The 20006-nt window shown below is 37.4% G+C and overlaps 1 protein-coding gene across 4 annotated transcripts in view; it reads right to left on the bottom strand.

Moving 5' to 3' along the window:
• ATP2B1 (ATPase plasma membrane Ca2+ transporting 1) overlaps window positions 1–20006 on the bottom strand; it is a 123971-nt gene that overhangs the window by 22377 nt on the left and 81588 nt on the right. For all 4 annotated transcript variants that reach the window (XM_059402363.1, XM_059402365.1, XM_059402366.1 and 1 more), the window contains exons 6-15: window positions 18773–18913; window positions 16230–16268; window positions 15324–15485; window positions 13224–13438; window positions 10597–10839; window positions 9015–9256; window positions 6304–6541; window positions 1770–1949; window positions 970–1057; window positions 492–598 (exon numbers count right to left, since the gene is read on the bottom strand). In XM_059402363.1, the coding sequence (XP_059258346.1) occupies window positions 492–598; window positions 970–1057; window positions 1770–1949; window positions 6304–6541; window positions 9015–9256; window positions 10597–10839; window positions 13224–13438; window positions 15324–15485; window positions 16230–16268; window positions 18773–18913 (1655 nt within the window). The remainder of the gene's footprint in view (window positions 1–491; window positions 599–969; window positions 1058–1769; window positions 1950–6303; window positions 6542–9014; window positions 9257–10596; window positions 10840–13223; window positions 13439–15323; window positions 15486–16229; window positions 16269–18772; window positions 18914–20006) is intronic.

The following is a 20006-nucleotide window of genomic DNA, read 5'->3' as shown; positions in this document are numbered from 1 at the left end:
TCTCTCTCTTTTATTCAAAGCCTGTCTCCTGCTTAAGAAGATTGTTGTAAGGTTCAGATCAGACAACAGGTATTTATATATTTTGCAGAGTACAAGGTAAATGCTTGATGTTATAGTTCTTCAAGAGTCACCTTCTAGCCAGATTTCACTGCATCAAATGAACATGGTTACAAACTATTCAGATTTACAAACTAATTTAGGCACATACTATTTTCACTCAAATCTTAAAGGACAGTGTTTAAAATCAACAGTGGGGCGCCTGGGTGGCTCAGTGGGTTAAGCGCCTGATTTTGGCTCATGTCACAATCTCAGGGTCCTGGGATCCAGCCCTGTGTCAGGCTTCACACAAGCAGGAAGCAGCTTCTCCCTCTCCCTCTGGCCCTTCCCCTACTCATGCGCTCACTCTCAAATAAGTGAAAAAAGTTGCAATCTAGTAACAAACAACTTAGCCAGTAAATTACTTCTGAATATTAAACAGGTTAAGTTCATACCATTGCAAATCCAACATCAGCTTTCTTCAGTGCTGGGCCATCATTTGTACCGTCACCAGTTACAGCTACAACCTGGCGTTGTTCCGACACAGTGCTGTCAATTATACCTGAAAAAAAAGTAAATATTTGTGCTGTAAAAATATCCCCTTTAATTAACAAGGTGATTCTGCAGAGGACCCTGACCAGCCAGTTTTACAGACTCGATGTTAAAAATAAACAAACAAATACAGAGAAATGGAAACTGCTGAGGTGTTGGACAAGGACCAAGTCCAGAAACTAAGGTTACACGAAGAGCAATATCCTGTTTTAATGAGGATAAACACAGTTCACGGAAGGTGTCAAAAGGAAATGTATTTAGATTTTACTGGAAGAGATAATATCCAAGATCCAATCTACTGTTCAGTATCTATTATTACTTTGGGAAACAGAACACATTTCTGTATGAACAAACGGTGAATTAGCCATAAAATCCACTCACCTTTAACCAGTGTGTGTTTGTCAGTAGGAGATGATCTGGCAAGTACTCGAAGCTTTGGCCAAATCTTGTCTATCCGCTCTTGCTCAATCTATAAATATTCGTGAAAGTTAAAATGTACCCAAATTAGTTTTATAATTCCCAAATTAGCTATCTGGCATATGTATCAGCAGTTCTCAAGAGCGTGGTTAACAGACCAGCACCATCAGCAACTCAAGGGAACTTGTCAGAAATGCAGACTTTTTAAGCAAGGCCTCAAGCCTATCATTTTATCAAATCCTCTGGGTTGGGGGCCTAGCAATCAGTTTTTAAAAGGCTCTCTGGGTCACTCTAATGTATACTCCAGGTTGAGAACCACTATTTTATATATATATATATATATGTATATGTATATATATATCTATATATCACACACACACCATTATAAGATCAAATTTTGAAAATCTTCCCACTGCCTATGAAAATAAAAACACCTTAAAACAGTATGAAAAGCAAAGAATTTGAGGTGTCCTAAAATATGCTCTGTATCAGCCTTTCCCAACTCTTCCTCCCATACTCACTTATATATATTATACTTCTGAAATTGGCCTAGACTAAAAAAAAAAGAAGTGCTCACTCCCTTTAGGACAAATTTCTCTATCACTAATCTCTTTCACGTGCTAAAACGTTTTGCTTCTTAGGTGTAGGCTGCTTTCCCTCATTTGTGATACATAACCCATAGTGCATATTCAATATGTTATTGGTTGAATGAAATTCCTAATATATGAAAAATACATCAACACAAAAACTAAAGAAGCCCTTACCTCTCCTTTTTCATTTCGTATTCTTCTGTTGAAATCTTTACCTTCGAGGCATAGAAAATCTTCCCCCGGATGTAAAATACCACATTTGGTAGCAATAGCCCGAGCAGTATTAATATTATCACCAGTAACCATCCGCACAGTAATTCCAGCCCTCTGACACTTCTTTATTGCCTCTGGTACCTGGTTTACAAAAAAAAAATTCATATTACAAAAGAAAATTAGTATTTCCAAATAATGCATTACAGCATAGTTCCACAAACAATGACCATTTTACTTTCATCTCAAGATATTCAATATTTCTTGAATTACTCCCAATAATCTCTTCTATCCTCTTCCATTGCCACAGTCCTAGTTCAGGCTTCATTTTCAGTTATGATCCTACTTAACTTGTTTGCATTAAAATGCCCCCCCCCCCCAACTATTATGAGGTTCTTTTTTGGTTGGCTTTCTGGTTTTACTGCCCAGACAACACCAGAGTAAAATGCTGGGGTGTGCTCTTTAGGGTTAAGGTGGCTCACTTTTCCCCTCCCACTCTGTATCTTTTAAGGATTACCCTACTTATTCTTGTACATTTAACTGTCCTGTTTGTGCTAATAATTTTCCCAATCTACATCTTTCTCCCACCTCATTGTGAATGCTGAGTTCATAATTTCATCAGAGAAGTGAACAGAGGAATCTGGGAGTCCAAAGACAGGGAGACCAGGTTTTTTAAAACCTACCTAACAGAAACCTAGGGGTCATCTGAGCTCTTCCAATCTCTTATTCTACCCATCTTTAAATGACAATGAGTCCTGTGGATTCTACCTCAAACCTTCCCTGCACCTTGTCTCCCCTGCTTGTTGCCTCAACTACCAAAATAGCTTTCTAATTGGTATCCCTGTTTTTATGTTTGTTTCTCCTGTAAAACATCTGATATAACACCTGATATATATTTTTCTAATAGATTTTCTTAAAAATACATGACAATTTCTCAACTGTTACACTATTAAGCCGCAAAGTTCTTAGTATAACAGAGTTTCACATTGAACCTCAAAGTAATTTCTAAATTTATCTAAAATTTTTCTCTACAAGACAGTCTGATGGATGAATTAAATACATATTGTTTCTGTTTCTCTATTTCTGGCAATTCCCTTTGCCTAGAGAATACTTCCTGCTCTTCTCTAATCAAGATATCCATACTGATTCCTCTGGAGCAGAGGCTACAAATGCAAACATCTATAGAGCCATGTGGGTAACATAAATGAGAAAAACACAGAACCCCAAACTAATGCCTAATGAGAAAGCTACTTGGCTTTAGCCTATTTTTTTTTTTTTTTTTGCTATGATGAAATAAATGCCCAATGTTGATAGAACCTATGACTTTAAGAGAAAGTAGAAAGCTACATTTGTGTATGCTCTCTCAATACATAATACTTTTACACACACACACACACACACACACACACAGAGTCCAAGGAAAATCTGACTGAAGGCTAAATTTGGCCTTGCAGACTGATGGTTTATGACTTCTACTGTAAATACAGTTTAAATGTAATGTCTCTGAACAGCTTTCATGGCCTACCTAGACAAAATTGTGTCTTCATACAGCACATGCATCTATTATTTTAAAAAAAAATCAACATTTGATTTTGAAAACATTGCTTAGCAAAAAAATGTAATGTATATCCAGATATCTCATTTGGATGAAAAGTAACCCAAAATTGTCCACTATTATTGTCCAATAATTGGGTGGTATCCTGAGATCACTTGGAATAGGGGGACAATGAATAAAAGACAGAAACTGGTGTCGGGTTAAAACCATGCGGCAAATAATATTAAAGAAGGGCAAACTAACATTTATGAATGGCCCACTAACCATACCAAATATCTTCAAATAAAGCCCACAAACCATCTCCACTTTTACAATAAGAAATTGAAGAGAAGCCAATTACCTTGCTCAAGTACCTACGCAAATTCAATAAAGCTGAATTTATTCTAGATATCTAATCAAAATTCTCTGTATCAGAAATGCAGTCCACAATACCCACTCACAGAAAGCTGTTTTATATTACATTGTTTCATATTAGTCTCAAAGTATCCATCTCATATTGTGATACTAAAAACAAAAATTAAGTGCCACTTTCATGTTTAAAAAAAAGATGAAACTCTTAATCAATCTCAATGCCAAAAGCATGAGAACAGCAATCTACTTTCAGAGGACAAAAGCTATAGACACCCTGATCTAATACTACATCTAGGTAAGAGCTAAGCCATAAATCAATGCTTAAAACTTTGGTTTCCTTTTGACCAAAGGCAAACATCACCCACCTGGGTATTTCATCATTTCTGAACAGATGGCAGCTTGGTTCTCCTACTCCTTCAATAATATCATCTACCCCTCAGCTAGTAATGGAAGACTGACTGTCTCTCCTCTGTAAGACATCTACTTGTGGAGCTAGACTCTCCTCAGGAGAGCTCCTGGAGCCCCTCGGGTGAATTTCCCAGCCTAGGCTCCTTTCAGGCTACTAGGTCCAAATGCCTACAGGATGTACATTAGGGTGATTCAGACACCTAAAAAATGTCAAGAATCATATATCCAAACCCAACAGATTCATTCCTATTGGTTTTACCTCCATTTACTTTGAAATCATCCCTCTCTTTTTGTCTTCCCTGCCACACTGTATGTAGTGCTAAGCCATGATCATCTCTTCCTGGGATCAGTGTGATAATCCCTTCTCTGCTTTACTTCCTCTTCTATTTCCTACACAGTACCTCAAAGAGTATTTTAATGACACAAATTGTGTTACTTCCCAGCCTGAATTTCTTTAATTACTTCCCACTGAGTTTTAGAATAAAATTCACAACCCATATGTTTTGTAAGACCAAAGATAATCTTATCTGTCCCTTCTTGTCGACACTTACGGCCATACTGGCCTCCTTTCTAACTTTGAAATTTGCTCTCTCTGAATTTTTTGTTCCATTTGCCTGAATATTCTTCTTGCAGCTGTTAATATGGCTGGCTCCCTTTCCGCCATCAGATCTCAGTTCAAATGTCATATCCTCAGAGATCTCCTAATGTGTCTAAGTCACGTAATTTCATCACCCTGAGCATACCCTTTATAGCCCTTTTCACTCTTGTAATTGTCGTATCTGGCATCACCCTCCCAACTACCCCCATATGCCAACCAGAATGTAAAACCACTGAGGGCAGGGACCAAGTCTTATTCCTTACAGAATATATTTTCACTTGGCATACTGTCCAAAAATTTATCATTTTGTCTGTTTGGTTGTCTTCTCTAGAAGACAAATATCATGACTATTTTGTTTACTGCACTATTTCCAGTTCCTAAAAGAAGTACTTAATATAATACACTGGGTACTGAATCAGTTAGCTGAGAGTCATTGAACAAAAGCTGCTTTTGCCTTTGTGCTTTTACTCATGTTGCTGCTTTGCTCAGAATGTGCTTACAACTGTCCCTCGAGGTTCAGCTAACACCGCATCCTTTAAGACTCAGATAGGTAATTAACCTCCAAGAAGTCTTACGTGACCCCTTCAGTGGTTCACAGAGCATAGCAGTGTTTTCAGTACACCTTTTAGACAAAGCCAGATTTAAACATAATAGTTTAGTTCTATGGTCTAGAGCTAACCTCTATACACCTTGATTTTTTTTTTTCTCATCTGTTAAATGAGAGTAATGTCACAGAGGTAAACATTAAAAGTAGTAACATATGTAAGGCAGTTGGCCTAGTATCTGGCACACAGAATTCATTAAAAAGATGTTATTGCTTTAAACAAAGTTGGGGGCTCATGTTCTGTGCCCATATAACATGCTCTGGATAAACCTAACAATGCACTAACATCCTGGATTATGTTTACATGTTTGTGCATCCCCACCCAAGAGTGACTTCTTTGAGGCCAGGGACTGGATTTCAAAAATCTTTACCCTAGTAAAATGCCTGGCGCATTTTTTTAGCAGTTGCTCAATAACCTTTAAAATAAACAATTTAAAGAAGCCAAGCAAAGTGTATAGATGCATGCTGTCAAATATGGTACTAGGATGTTTAAATTCAAATTAAATAAAGTACAGAAAACTCATTTTTTTTTCAGTTGAACTAGCCATGCTTCCAAAACTCAGAAGTCACATGTGGCAAAGAACTACTGTAGAGAACATATAGAAAACTTAACATATAGAAAACTTCTATCATCACAAGAAAGTTCTACTGAACACTGGTCTAGAGACCATGAAAACAAGTAACTTAATACATCTGTTACTTAATATAAATATCAACTGAAAAACCTACCCAGCTCAAGGCACCGTGTTAGGTTATGGTGCTATCAGTACATAAAATCCCAAAGAGAAGCAGTCTAATTAAAAACCATCAGTAAGTAGCATATACATCGCAAGCACTGTTTTTTTTCACCTATTTTGGATTCACCCAAGAAAAAACAATAAAATCACAAACACCAATGTTACTAGAAAGCTGGTCCCAGCCAGTGCCTCGATCCCCTAGGGTTAGAGATTGCGCACATGCAGAGCACAGAACGTTTCACCACCTCAGGTCTCACAGGGTCTTCAATCCCCACAACAGCAATGCACGTGAGGCCGGTGACAATATCATTTTCATTATCCCACTCTGGTTCGGGTTCTCCTGCTGGGAAATCTCTGAATGCAAGACATATGGTTCTCAAGCCTTCTGATGCCATCGGTTCAATCACTGTTTTTACAATATCATCACGGTCCCTTGGTCTGAACACTTTTGCCTCACCATTAGCACTCAAGATTTTGAAACACCTAAAAGGAAATGTTGAATCCAAACATCAATAATTAACAAATATAATGGTTAATGCCATTTAAGTGAACTGGAAGGGCTAGAAATCATGGGATCTGATACTAGGAATTTAGAGAATTATGTATGCTGCATTTCCACAGACTTAAATCACACTGGCTTTTTACCTTTCCCTTTATACAACAGATCTAGTTTTTATGGTTCTCGTTTTACAGTTCTCCGCCTTATCAGTTATTCTAGATATTCTCTAAACCTTCTCTTTTGGAAATGCAATGCTTTTAAAATTTCACAAAGAACCTCTAGTGGCAGAGGAGAATAAATTACACAACTGTCCATCCTGGTACAGAATCAGGCATTAACACAAAATTCATAAATATTCTTCTTTTAAAGTAAAATACCAAATTCAATCAACCCCTTACCTGAGATGTTGTTTCATCACCTATATTGTTTTAGCCATGAAATAAAATAATAACTTATTGTTAAAGTAAGCATTCTATTGAAACGAGAGACATAATGCCAAAATAGTATTATCTTCAGTGACACTAACTACACAATTTTAATTATGTAGTGAACAGAAGTCACATGATGTACTTCCCTAAAGTTTATTTTTTATGACTCCATTGTCTGCCCCTCTCCTTTGTGATGCCACCTCCTTCTGCTTCTAGGCGGTGATGGCCAAATCCACGTCTTCTGTTTTGATGGTTTTCCAAAGCTCTCCATTACTGCTGAGGAGCTCCACAGGGATGCTGGAGCAACACCTTAGACCTATCACGTGCAAGTCTAAACGCTGCCTCCTCCGTATCAACACCCGCCCCACTCATTTCCACGTAAATCTAAAAATCCCACCTGCACACTTCCTTTTCCCATCACCTACACAGTATCAGCTCCTAAGTCCCACATATTGGACCTCTTAACAGTCTCCTCAATGTTGCCTCTCCTTTCTGTTCCCACTCCGCTACTGCCTTCTCCTGGCTCTTACTTCAAGCTAGAGCTACTGTAATAGCTTTTTAAATCATTTGTCTCTAGTCCGTCCTCTCCTTGCTGCCAACCCACCTTTCATCCTGATGTAAGAATTATCTTCCATCACAGATTTGCTCCTCTACCACCTGATGAAAGAAACCACTCCAGTTGTATCCTCTGACCCACTTACCTAACGTGTAAGAACCCCTACAACAAAATGTAAATATTACTGGGGGACTACTAGCTATTGGACCCCAAGCTAGGTGTTTCACATGTGTCCTTTCATTTCACTGTCTCAGAGCTGGTGGGCAAAAGGCTTGACTGGTTTTGGTACAAAAATCTTCCCTGGATCACCTATCTGCCATTCAGCAACGCATGGATGAGACAGATTTCTAACCTTCACACCGACATCAGATAACCAAATGTTCAATAAAAAGAAGGCTCTATGTGGTCTGTGTGTCACAAAGGCCCATTACTACCCAGATGAACTATGCGACCAGCTACCTCCCCGATATGGGCTGTGTATTCCCACCTCCTTTCCTTTGATGTGGCTTCCTTCACCTTGATGTTCTTCATACCAAAACCTAGCTGAAGTGCCACATCTTTCATATGACAATGATCTCATCTTAAGACTCTGTAACCATCTGTCATGTGCTGCGTTTCAGTGATTTATTTATAGACCCGTCTCTTAAACCTATTAGAATATAATCTGTCAAGTGTTCATTAAGATAACACTGGATTATAATCTACATATAAGCAAATTAAAAGTAAAAATACTTTAAATGCCTAAGTTCAAATGAGCTCTAATTCTCCAAGGCTGCTCTTACATTACGTTTTTAAATTCTCTATTGGAATTAGGGAAACCAAATTAATTTCAACACCTATTAAGAACATACAAACATCAGAGAAATTTTACTTAAGTGTGTAATGTCAAAATTGAAACTACTGGTCTGTAAAAGGACAGTAAAAGAGAAATATGATCATTTAAAATGACAGGAAGATATTTAAGTATCATAATGCAGCAGCACAGATAAAAAACCTCATTCTGATATAAAAGGAGAATTCTAAAGATCTAGTGTTAATGCTCTGCTATTCTAAAAACTTATCTATAATTCATTCATCACATTTTTCGAGCTCACTATCTACAATGTGGTGTTGAAGATCTAGACTTGAATTTTTCTTCCCAGGAGGCCTTTATTTTTCATGATCCTTTGTAACCACGGAATCAACGCGTCTAAAAGCAAAGATTGAGGTTTATTTTATTAAGTCTATCAGACTTAATGTAATGGGCACATTTTCCCTCCAGCAAAAACTATGAAATAAAAGAAACAGAAGTACAGAAATGGCAGGATACCATGGGCGAATACCTAGATACAATTAAAATATGCTGAAAAGCTCTGAGGTCCTATCAAATGCCTGATGTTCACAAAAAAGGAAACAGCAACAATAACAACATAGTAGGTATTCCATAAAGCAACTACAGTGAGCAATTTATTCATCTAAGCATTTTACTCTTACTTTTTCAGAATTATCTCAGATGCACCCTTGCTGAATATTCGAAAACTTCCATCTGAATTTTTCAGGACAGTACTCATGGACTTCCTAACAGAATTGAAGGTGTAGACTTTGTACAGTGCTTCTTCTGGTATTTCATTTCTAACATCCTGATAATCTCGTTTTAAATCCAAAAGAAGTCCCAACAAGGCACATTCAGTTTTATTACCAACATGACGAGGTAATCCACCCTCTTTCTCTGGTGGCTATAAGAGAAAAAGGTTTAGAAACTAGTATCATCTTGTTTCTCTATGACAGTTTAACTTATAATGTAAATAGAATGTGACATTCTAAAACAAAACTACATAGGAAACTTCTAGTAATATCAGCATTTCAAAGAGGGACACAAAAAGGTACGGTAGAAATGATCTCTGGGGCGAGAAGGACATGGATTCCAATCTCAGCCCTGCCCGTTACTAGCTACGTGAATTTTTGGCAAATTACCCCACTGCTGTGGTCCCTGGCTTCAGCATCTGGAAAACAGGTACACTTATGACCCAAGAATTAAGTGAGATAAGGCATGTCAAGTTTAAAGTTGGCTCCTGGCACACAGTGAGATTTAATAAATTTTAATTCCTTTCCTTTTCTCTTCCTATTTTCATTAAACATTTATGTTACACAGTTCAAAATTAAATCAACTATACAAGTTTTTAAACTTAGAAGTATATGCATTAAAATAAAGCACTGTTGCCTTAAACATATACAAAAGCTTTATTTCCTTCATCATATCTTCACAAATACCACCTTATATATAACTATCACTACAGTAATAAGGCCAGATGTGATCATCTTTACTTAACAACTGATGAAAGTAAAGCTCAGACTTTCAGCTAGTAAAAGGCAAAGCCAGATCTAGAACCGGGATTCATAACTTTCCAGTCTAATAATCCAATTCATGCACATTTTCAATTTGTAGTATTAATTTGGTTCATGGTCTTGACCCATGAATCACCAGAACACGTATCAACTCAAGCAACTCCATACTTTATATTGCAAGTAAGACTTTTAACTTGCAAAGTTAAAAATATTTTATTCTAAGGCAGCACAAAGTCTAGAATTAGTTTATTGAGTTAATTTCAAAAAGTCTAAGGATGATGGCATTGGCAGGGTATACTGAGAAACCAAACAGAGCATACAGCAAGCATAGATAAGAACATATTCATTTAAGTTGAAATCTGGCTTCAAAATTTTCTCTAGAAAATTGAGAGCTGACTTTCTACAATAAGATAGCCTGGTCTTTCACAAAATAAATTTAATAAGAATTAAAAATTAAGAACTTATTATAAGGCTTGAGAGTTTCTGAACACAGGAAATTCAAAATATAGGAGGAGGAAAATGCAAGTAAACAAGGTGTAAGCTGATCAACAAGTCTTACTTGTGACACAAATTGTATTACAGAAACTTACATACATTATCTAACTTATGTAACTTCTAAAAACAGATTCAGTTCTCCAATTTATATATAATAAGGATAGGTCTGAAGAACTACACATAATCTATTATATAAAATTTTTCATATACAAATTAATTATTAAAGAAACCTTACCAATATTTTTGATGTATAAGCACAATTCACAGAAATTCCTGTTACAAGATAGGACAAAATATTTGGTGGAATAGCTTCTGGTTCAGGAATCTTTTTATAGTGTTTTTCATTTATGTAAGCTTGAACAACTGTCATTCTGTTCATTGTCAATGTTCCTGTTTTATCTGAACAAATAGCTGTAGCATTTCCCATGGTTTCACAAGCATCCAGATGCCTTACTAAGTTATTATCTTTCATCATTTTCTATAGACAAAAAAAAAAAAAACCACAAAAAAAACCAACCTAGTTAGGCTACACATACAAAACCAATCACCTCATTACATAAAATTGCAAAGTACTTTAAATTAAGAATTAAAACTCCCAGCTATATACAGATATACAGTATAAAGCATTTATAAATTTAATACCGGAAGAATTTTGGTATATTTAACCTATTAGAATAAGCTGAAGAGCATATTAGCTTTCTGGGGTTACATTTTTTTTTAACCAATGCATAACATAAATTTAGTACATGAATATAGATACTTGTACTCATACGCAAATTATGTTGACTATACTCCTCCAAAAGCTTCTGTGAAGTGTCTTCACCTTATGTAAAAGCAAAGACAATCTGTATTCCACCTACAGAGGTACTTATGGCATTGTAAAAATATATGACTTTTAAGGATTAAATTTTCTCCTTATAAGATGAAAGACAAATCACCAAGGAAAAAATAGCTTTTATCAGTTAAAATACAGAACTGATAGGCATACAGTTATCTGATTTTTTTTTTTACTCTGATAGACTAAGATAATGTATCAAAACCAGAATGGGTCATTTTTATCTTTTCCATATGCTGATACACCTGGCATTCTCATCCTTAGGATAATTTCTTCCTCTTATTTATAAGAACAAAATAGTCTCTAAAAAACTCCGAAGAGTTTTCACAGTAGCCCCAAAAGGCATTTAAGTTAAAATGCTTGATATTCATTTTCAAAAATGTAGAATGGGTTAAAAAACTACAGAGCTAGTTTATAAAGTGTGGCCTGTGACTAGTGATACACAAGATACTGCAGAAACTGGTTCCTTTGAAGAAATAAATATGGGGAAGAGGTGTACCTCTCAAATTACTTGTGATTTATATGAATATTGAAGATTAAAAGAATGAAGTTCTATAGTGAAAAAAGAAAAACGCTCAATTTCACAAAGTACTAATAAAGGATCCAGAAAGACCACACACCTCCAAGAAGAACAACGTTAAGTGGTAACATTTGGGCTAAACACTTTTAATAAAGAGATTAAAGGACAGCAGCTAAAATGCTCTTATCTATTTCCTATGAATGTAAATTAATTCTGCCTATTTTTTTTGATCCACTGAAAAATTAATGTCATTGATGACTACTCAAGATGAACGGACAGTATTGATAAAACGATAACTGTTTCTCCCAATTACTACTAATTATTTCAAAACATCAAAAAAAAAAAAAGACAAATAGGTATTGCACTGTATTTCATCATATTGAAACATCTGCCATTTGAAATGAAAATGTTAAATGCCTGAAAAGAAAATAACAATAAGCAAAAAATATTCTTATCCTGACAGGTTAACTGTGTAAGATGCTGGAATTCGCAGGATCAGAGGGCGCCAGCGGAAACCGTGACTGTTCATACGGCTCAGCACCATCAGGAATACTACTTAAGAACTGCTCATTTAACACCAGAAAATTGACAAGAGCGGCATTCTGCCCGTTAAGTATGATTTTACCTGCAAAGCCATTTTGAAAAATCCAAATTGCCCAAAAAGCTAATAATCCTTTTTGAAAATCCAATTCACCTTTTCCATATAAGATATAAAATTAATTAAAATAAATTAGTAATTTTTAACCAGATTACAACTTCAAGCAAACAGTAGTGAGCAAAACCATCAAAGCTCGTTTTCAGCATTCTACTCGGCAACTGGGAACTGACGCCAGAAGAGACAGAAGAGGAAGAGCCGGTGATTCACAGGACAGAGAGAGTTGGCCCTGGACTATGTGACAATGTCAGGGGGCTGGTGAGGTTGGACCAGAGGAGCACCGAGAGGTCTGCAGGGCCACACTGGCTGGGCCCTGAGGGACAGAGGGAGCTTGGGTTTTTTTCTAAGTGTGACGAGAAGTCACTGGCATTTTACACAGGGAAATGACAGATCTGAATCCTATTCCAGGAACTGGCGTCCGCCTACTATGCAGAAGTTTGGCTTTGTTGTGATGAGGTTAGAAGAGCAGAAACAAGAAGCCCTGAAAAAGATGGACTTAAGAGACGCCTCTATGCTGTGTTTCTACAGGTCAATGCTATGCATTCTTCCTTTAATTTTACAGATGGGGAAAAGGGAGGCCATACAGTGAAACTTAAGCTAGACACTGCCTAGCGGGGCTGTGCTCAGTTTGGGTCAAGGCTGCCTGCAAGGAAACATATACGTCCGGAAGTGTCAGAGACCTTCAACTCTGGGCAGGGGCAGGACCTGTGACAGCATTTCTAAAGGAGACTATGCATTTCTGGAAGACTCCTACTTTCAGAATCAGAAAGAAAAGAGGCACCACAGGTGTCAATTTTCTCCACCAACTAAAGCTTTAAACTTAGTAAATCGACTTCACCGTTTTCTGCTTACCTTGACAGAGTAAGCCAGGGAGATCGTGACGGCCAGGGGGAGACCCTCTGGAACCGCAACCACCAGAACCGTGACTCCAATAATGAAGAACTTTACAAAATACTGTATGTAAATTGGTGTGCACTCTGCAAGCCATGGTCTCTTCTGAACCCAGAATGTATCAATGACAAAATATAATACTAGAATGATAACTGTGATGGCAGACATCAACAAACCTTTCCGTATATTAAAAAAAAAAAAAAGAAGAAAGAAAGAAAAAGAAAAAAAAAGTCATTATTTCAGTAGTCCAGACACTCCCCATTGTCAATTATGTATTAGCAACTGGAAGAAATTACCACTGGTTTGAAAATACTTACTTTAATGTCTCTGAGAAATTGTTACTTTTTTTGTTTTTTTTTTTTTGCAACTAACTCATCATTTGGCATTATCAGATTTAATTTCTGCTTCCAAGTATAGCCCTGTCCCCAGGAGAACTGGTAGAAAAGTGTTTATGATTCTTTCCTAGACTTACTTGTATCTTCGGCCTTCTACTAAAGCTAAGACAAAATAACAGGTAATGACAAAGAAATACCAAAAGCTTAGAATGAATGGGTACTTCATGTGCTAGTAACTGCTTACTGCTGAATGTGAAGCTGGTAGAAATCTGATTGATGGGGAGATCTGGAATTAAATATATTCAACCCTATGTTTTTTATTAAAAAAATTATTTCTCTCAATTGTTATCTATCCTCAGTTCTTCAAGTTCTACAAACCATTTACCTATTTTGTCGACGACTCAGCCTTTTACAGATGAGTACTGAAAAATAAGACCAGTTCACATATCCGCACCTAATACTCCAACTACCTTAAATCTACCCCTTCCCCAAAACTGAGGTAGTATTATCCTTTAGCTACATATTACAAAAAGCAAGTATTTCCTATTGGATAAACTTATTCAGAACGGGAGCAAAAACCTCACTTTTCCCAACATACTCCTAAGTAGAATTATGTAATTTAAGTGATTTTTTTTTTTTTAAAGATTTTATTTATGACAGAGAGACAGCGAGACGGAACACAAACACAGGGGAGCTGGGGAGGGAGAAACAGGCTCCACAGCAGGCTTCCTGCTGGGCAGGGAGCCCGTATGGGGCTCCATCCCAGGACCCCGGGATCATGACCTGAGCCGAGGGCAGATGCTTAACTGACTGAGCCACCCAGGTGCCCCAATCTAAGTGATTTTAATAGTATATGCTGATTTATCCGCATGTTCTTTCACATACATGATACTGCTAGAGGGCATGCTATGTTTTTAGCTAAGAGCTCTGCTTCTGCTGCCTTTCTCCACCTGAAAGTGGTTGTATTAACAGATATTTCTAGTGAGGATAGCAATTTAGTAACTTTGGTCTCACCAGGATGGTACTTAAGCTAATCCATTCAATTTAAGTAAAGTGGATTTTTCAGAAAAACATGATCTCATTTTCTTCATAGTCAATAAAAAGATGAGCAACATGTGTGGTGAAATTTCTTTCTACTAAAATAAAGTTGGGGGGCACCTGGGTGGCTCAGTCGATTAAGTGTCTGGCTCTCGAGTTCAGCTCAAGTTATAGTCTCAGGGTCTTGCGCTGAGCCCTGCCTCAGGCTCTGTGTTCTGCAGGGAGGGCTGAGGATTCCCTCTGCCCCTCTGCCCCACCCCCGCCATGCGCACTCTCTCCCTGGTTCTCTCTCTCTTCAATCAATCACTCCTTTGAAAAAATAAAATACAGTTGGATAATCTGCTTTGAGTAACCAAGGGCACTACTAGCACTCTCTCTACTGCTCCCAGAAATCCTGAGAAATTCAGACATGGGAGTACAGGCGGTTTTTGGCACGAACCCTAACCTCACCCCTTACTGCTAGCTCCTTCCATGTATAATGGGGTTAAGAGCCCCTCAGCTGCCATGACATCACAAGGATCCGCAAAACTCAAAGACCTGGTAGTCTGTGGATATAACTGAAAATATTTTTTAAACCCCTTCCACTCACAAAGCAACTATTTGCAGACTTAAGTGGGTCTAAAGGCCATTTTCAAGCAGAAAGTCAGCATATTTTAAAAGCAAAACACCTTATTTTCTTCTATCATACCTGCTTTGCCAATCTGAACAGCCAGCTTTGTAAGTTTCCCTTGTAAGACAGATTTTTCCTTTTTTGGCAAATTTGCTTTCTTTTTGTCTTTTTCATCACCATCTCCACCTTCTTCGCTCTTCAAAGGCTGCATTTCCATGGCTGCACCATCCTGGGCTTTCGCTACATAGAAGAACAAATAAAACGTCACTACATTTTTTAACGCACACAAAACTATTAATTTTTTGAAACGTATCAGTTTCTTATAGAAACTAGAAAAGATTTAAATATTCGGCTTTGTGTGTGCATGGGTATCTATGTCTAGCCAAAGAAAACAAGACAATAGTGATACTAGGTTGTGAATCTCTGTACCAGATTTGAAAATGTGCCAGGTAATAGGGATGAGGGAGAAGAAGAAACGTGGGATCCTTAGAGTAAGAACTAAATACCAAAATCATTTCTCTCCCCTCGTGTTGTGTTTGATAAGGTTCGTTTCCAAACACTATAAATCCCTCCCAGATGTGACCATAATGTAGATTATGTGTAAACCATATAGAAAAATGTACATGTTTACAGACCTAAATAAGCATCAAGAAACCATTTCAGTTGTATATTCTATTTCTTAGACATTTTTCCTAGCAGTATTATAATAACGAATGTTAAAAAAGTTGAAGTGCTTAAGTTGAAAGTTATCTACATCTGGATTTTTCTTAGCTTACTACCACAAATCACAGTTAAAATCTTATTGCCACTGTAAGGGCAAAATGACTACGGCACTGGCAGGAAGAGAAGTTAACCCAAGTTAACATAAACTGTTGATTTCTCCTGCCACATGTATCCTACTTTTGGATGAATACAGTATATAGTAGATATACTTTTGTATATAATGAAAACAAGCTAACTGTACTCTTATCCTTGTGAACTTACCTTTGTTGCGATTCTCAATAGCTCCATCTTGTTTCTTATCTGTAGGAACAAAATGGGAATTAAAGCTTTCCAAAGGAAATAAAGACAGCCATGCTGAATTATGCAGAGGTAGTTCACATTTCTATAACAGAATTGTTACACAATGGTGTGTGCTTGTACAGATAGAAAGCATTTGGCTTGCAATGACCCGCTGGGTCGATCACCTCCTAGGTCTTCACTAAGGAAAATACGCCAAAATAATTTGGGACGTCTATACCTTTTCAATTTCTCCGTAAGACTTTACTCTCTTATATGCTGCAATGAACCCAAATATGGTACCAGAAGATCTCAAACCAAATACTCATGTAATTCTAAGAAAGGAGAAAAGGGCAGGGATAGGGAGGGAGGGAGACATGTCCTGAAGATAACAGGCACACAGGAGGGCTGTGCTGGGAAGGGGAGAGCTGTTGTTGGGAAGGGGCGCAAAACCCACACAGAAAAGACAGGAGAGGCAAGTAAGTAAAATTAGAATATGAATAAAAAGAATGGGCCAGTAGGAGTACCAGTTGAGACAATTCAGCAAATTAGTTTCAATCTGGAGAAAACAAGCATAGGAACGTCTAAAGCAATAAAATAATCAAGGAAGGACTACATCTATTGTTTGGAGCAGGCAGTGGAATACTGAAAATGAGAAGGGAGGCAGAGCTCATTCAGTCAATTTTTCTCCTACCTTCTCTATCTAGAAGAGCTATCTTCAAACTGGGAAACGTGGAAGAGAGTCAAGAGGGAACAGCTGTTCACGATAGATGAGGAGATAGTATCTAGCTACTTTCAACAGGCTCTGAGTTCAGAGGAACCAGACAGCTACATTCTAGACTAGGAAGGAAAGGAGAAAGATTACCCCCAACTGCTTTTGGGTAACAGCCAAAGCAGTCAAGAGAATGAGAGAAGGGCTGACGTCCACAGATGGAAAAATGCCCCACTTCATGAAGGGAAGAAAGAAAAAAAAAAAACCTCAACCCCAAGAATCAAAAATGATAAGACAATGAATTAGATGTTCATTCCTGAGAATATTTTTGACGGGTTTAATCAAAAAAGAGATGTAAGATCTTAGAAAAAACAGAGCTTGTTAGAAAAGACACAGTAGGGTCAACAAGTATCAGGTCATGATGCAAACTCCCCTTCCTTTTTAAATAGGGTCCGTTGACCTTTGACTACTATAAATTAGGATGCAGCAGTGTCTGGTTAAGAGCCAGACAAGCAGGTCTGATCCGCCACTTACTAGATCTCTGACCTGGAGCAAGCCCAGCATCTCAGCAGGTTTCTCATCTTTGCATTCTAGGGTTTTAAGGATTAAGGAGATAATGCACACAATATTGAGTAAGTGGTATCATTATCACTGGTTTTCAAACTGCCTTCCACTCCACCTTAAGAAACCTAAAGAGGCCCCAGGAGGGCTATGGAAGGACTGGGACAAAACAACTTAGAATGGGAGGTCTTGCTAACCTTCACTTGCAGTCAGTTTTCAAGTATGGTTTTGTTTGAACTAAAAATTTCACAGCTGAAGATGAAAGCCAAAAAATAAAACATCCAAATATTAAAATCGTGGTTGTAGTTAAAGCAAACCAAGATTTTAGCAAGGTTTTTATTTTAGAAGATCTCAAAATACTTATGTGTAAGAGAGAAATATGGACTTACTATCCTAAGTAAAATTAAGTACATCCAAGTGGCTAAACCACAGTAAACTGCTGTCACCCTAAAGGAAAAGAATCGTGTAGGCGCAAACCTGAGTGGGAGAAAAGGGTGGTGCAGCAGGCAGAGCAGGATGGGGAGCGCTTTTTAAGAAAAGTAACATGTCTCCAGCTGCGTGATTCTGAGCTGTCTCCCTCCTCATGGCAGTTTCTGGTAAGATGCTTGTGGTTAAACTATGGTTATCAATTTTTGCTGAGGACAGATCACTTGCAGGGACAGCAGATACAATGGATTGAGATCAAATCTCTAAAATCTTGGTATCTAATACTTTGGGCTAAATGTAATAAACAGGGTAAATGTCAACGGGAAGTCTTTGTCTTATGTCCAGAACCCACCGACTTAAGTATAGATGGGGAAAACGTGAACAATAGAAAATGTGAAATAGATGAAAAGCTCAAGGAGACCAAAATGTGATATGGTTGACAAAGTTATGACTGAAGATGCAGAAGAGATAAGCATTGGAAGTGAGAGTTTAATTCACTTTGCTGCTCAGATAATGGAAAGACACTAAGACTAAAGAAAAACAATAAAGGCCAATGAAAGTATTCGAGGAGATGCTCCATTTGTCTGGCTACGGTAAAAGGGACTGATGCATTCGCTAAAAGCCCTTGATGGACTGTGACGTCTACAAGAAAAATCAGGAAATGGAAGAGACTCCACTAATTCTACCACTTGAAAGTACTACAATGAGTAACTTTTTATAGAACATTTCATATCAGAACCTCATAAAAGAAGCATATTTTTTCTGTGCCAGTTCTTCTAACCAGTTGCTGTATTTCCAAATACCAATTCTCACAGATTGTGGAACTTACTTTTCTTTTCCTTTTTCTTTTCATCTTTCTTTTCTTCCTCTTCACCTCCAGCTCCAAGTAAGGTAAAGATAATTCCAGTTTGAGAATTAACACCTACAGCAGTAACGACCATTCTTCCAGAGCCTTCCATTACATGAGTACCTACAGCAACAGAAAATTTACTGTTTTAAAATTGTTAGTTTTTTTTCCCTCCTACCTTCACGTTTCAAACTTTAGTCCTACTGTCTTTCATATACAGTACTTAATAACTTCAATAAGACATTAAATAACCTAAATTCTTAGGCTTAAGGGTTTAACTCTGTAATCCATTTCATCTGAATTCAAAGTGCACTCCACCACTCATGTATCATGAGAGATTGGTCAGCTTATCATATCTCAACTCCTCACCCATAAAACGAGGACAAGAGTACCTACCCTCAATAAAAACAATGAGACGCAAATAAAAGCACACATGTAAAGTGCCTTTGCACACTGCCTGGAATCTGTGGGCATTCAAGGAATACATATTAATTTTAATTGTAAAATTATTACAATGATCATTACTGACACTACTGAGAAACACACTGCGTAAAAAGAAATGTGTTTATAACCAAAAGGACTCCACAGCAACAAACTGCCCTATTTACCGCACCCAAACCCGTATCTCTTCCTAAACCAGCTTTCCACCCAGCCAGCCTACATTACTGCAACAAGCCTCCTAGCTAGTCTGTCTTTCCAATTTGTCCTGACATCAGTTTTAATCTCTCTAAAACGTGAATTTTTTCACAAATGTCTCATGGCTCAAAGACCTCTGATTCTACACTAACTAATGGATTAAATCCAAAGTCTTCAGCTTGAGATCAACCAACCCTTGGTTAAACCTTTCATCCATTACTCTAACATAAAATGCCAATATGGAAAGCTATGGAACAGAAATGGGGACATCGATTATATACTGACCATCCCTTACGACCATCTTGAAAGTTGGCAAGCATTATTTTTTCTTATTTCCTAAACATTTGCCCAAGGTTATATAACAATTAAGTGGCAAGACAAAGATTCAATCCAGCTTGGTCAAGGGACAAAGGGCATATTCTTCCACTACAATGCCCGTAAGTCTGCTGACCATTCTCCGACTTGTATAGCTACCTCTGCACCTTTCCTAATTAAAAGGCTTCGCATCTCTTTAGTGTAATATTGTTGTGAATTTAAGTGGCCTTCAAAAGCAACTCTTTTTTCTAAACTCCCAATAAAG

Source organism: Mustela nigripes, chromosome 6 (genome assembly GCF_022355385.1).
Source record: "Mustela nigripes isolate SB6536 chromosome 6, MUSNIG.SB6536, whole genome shotgun sequence".
In the NCBI taxonomy this organism is placed as follows: Eukaryota; Metazoa; Chordata; class Mammalia; order Carnivora; family Mustelidae; genus Mustela; species Mustela nigripes.
This window is presented reverse-complemented; position numbering and strand designations above follow the sequence as displayed.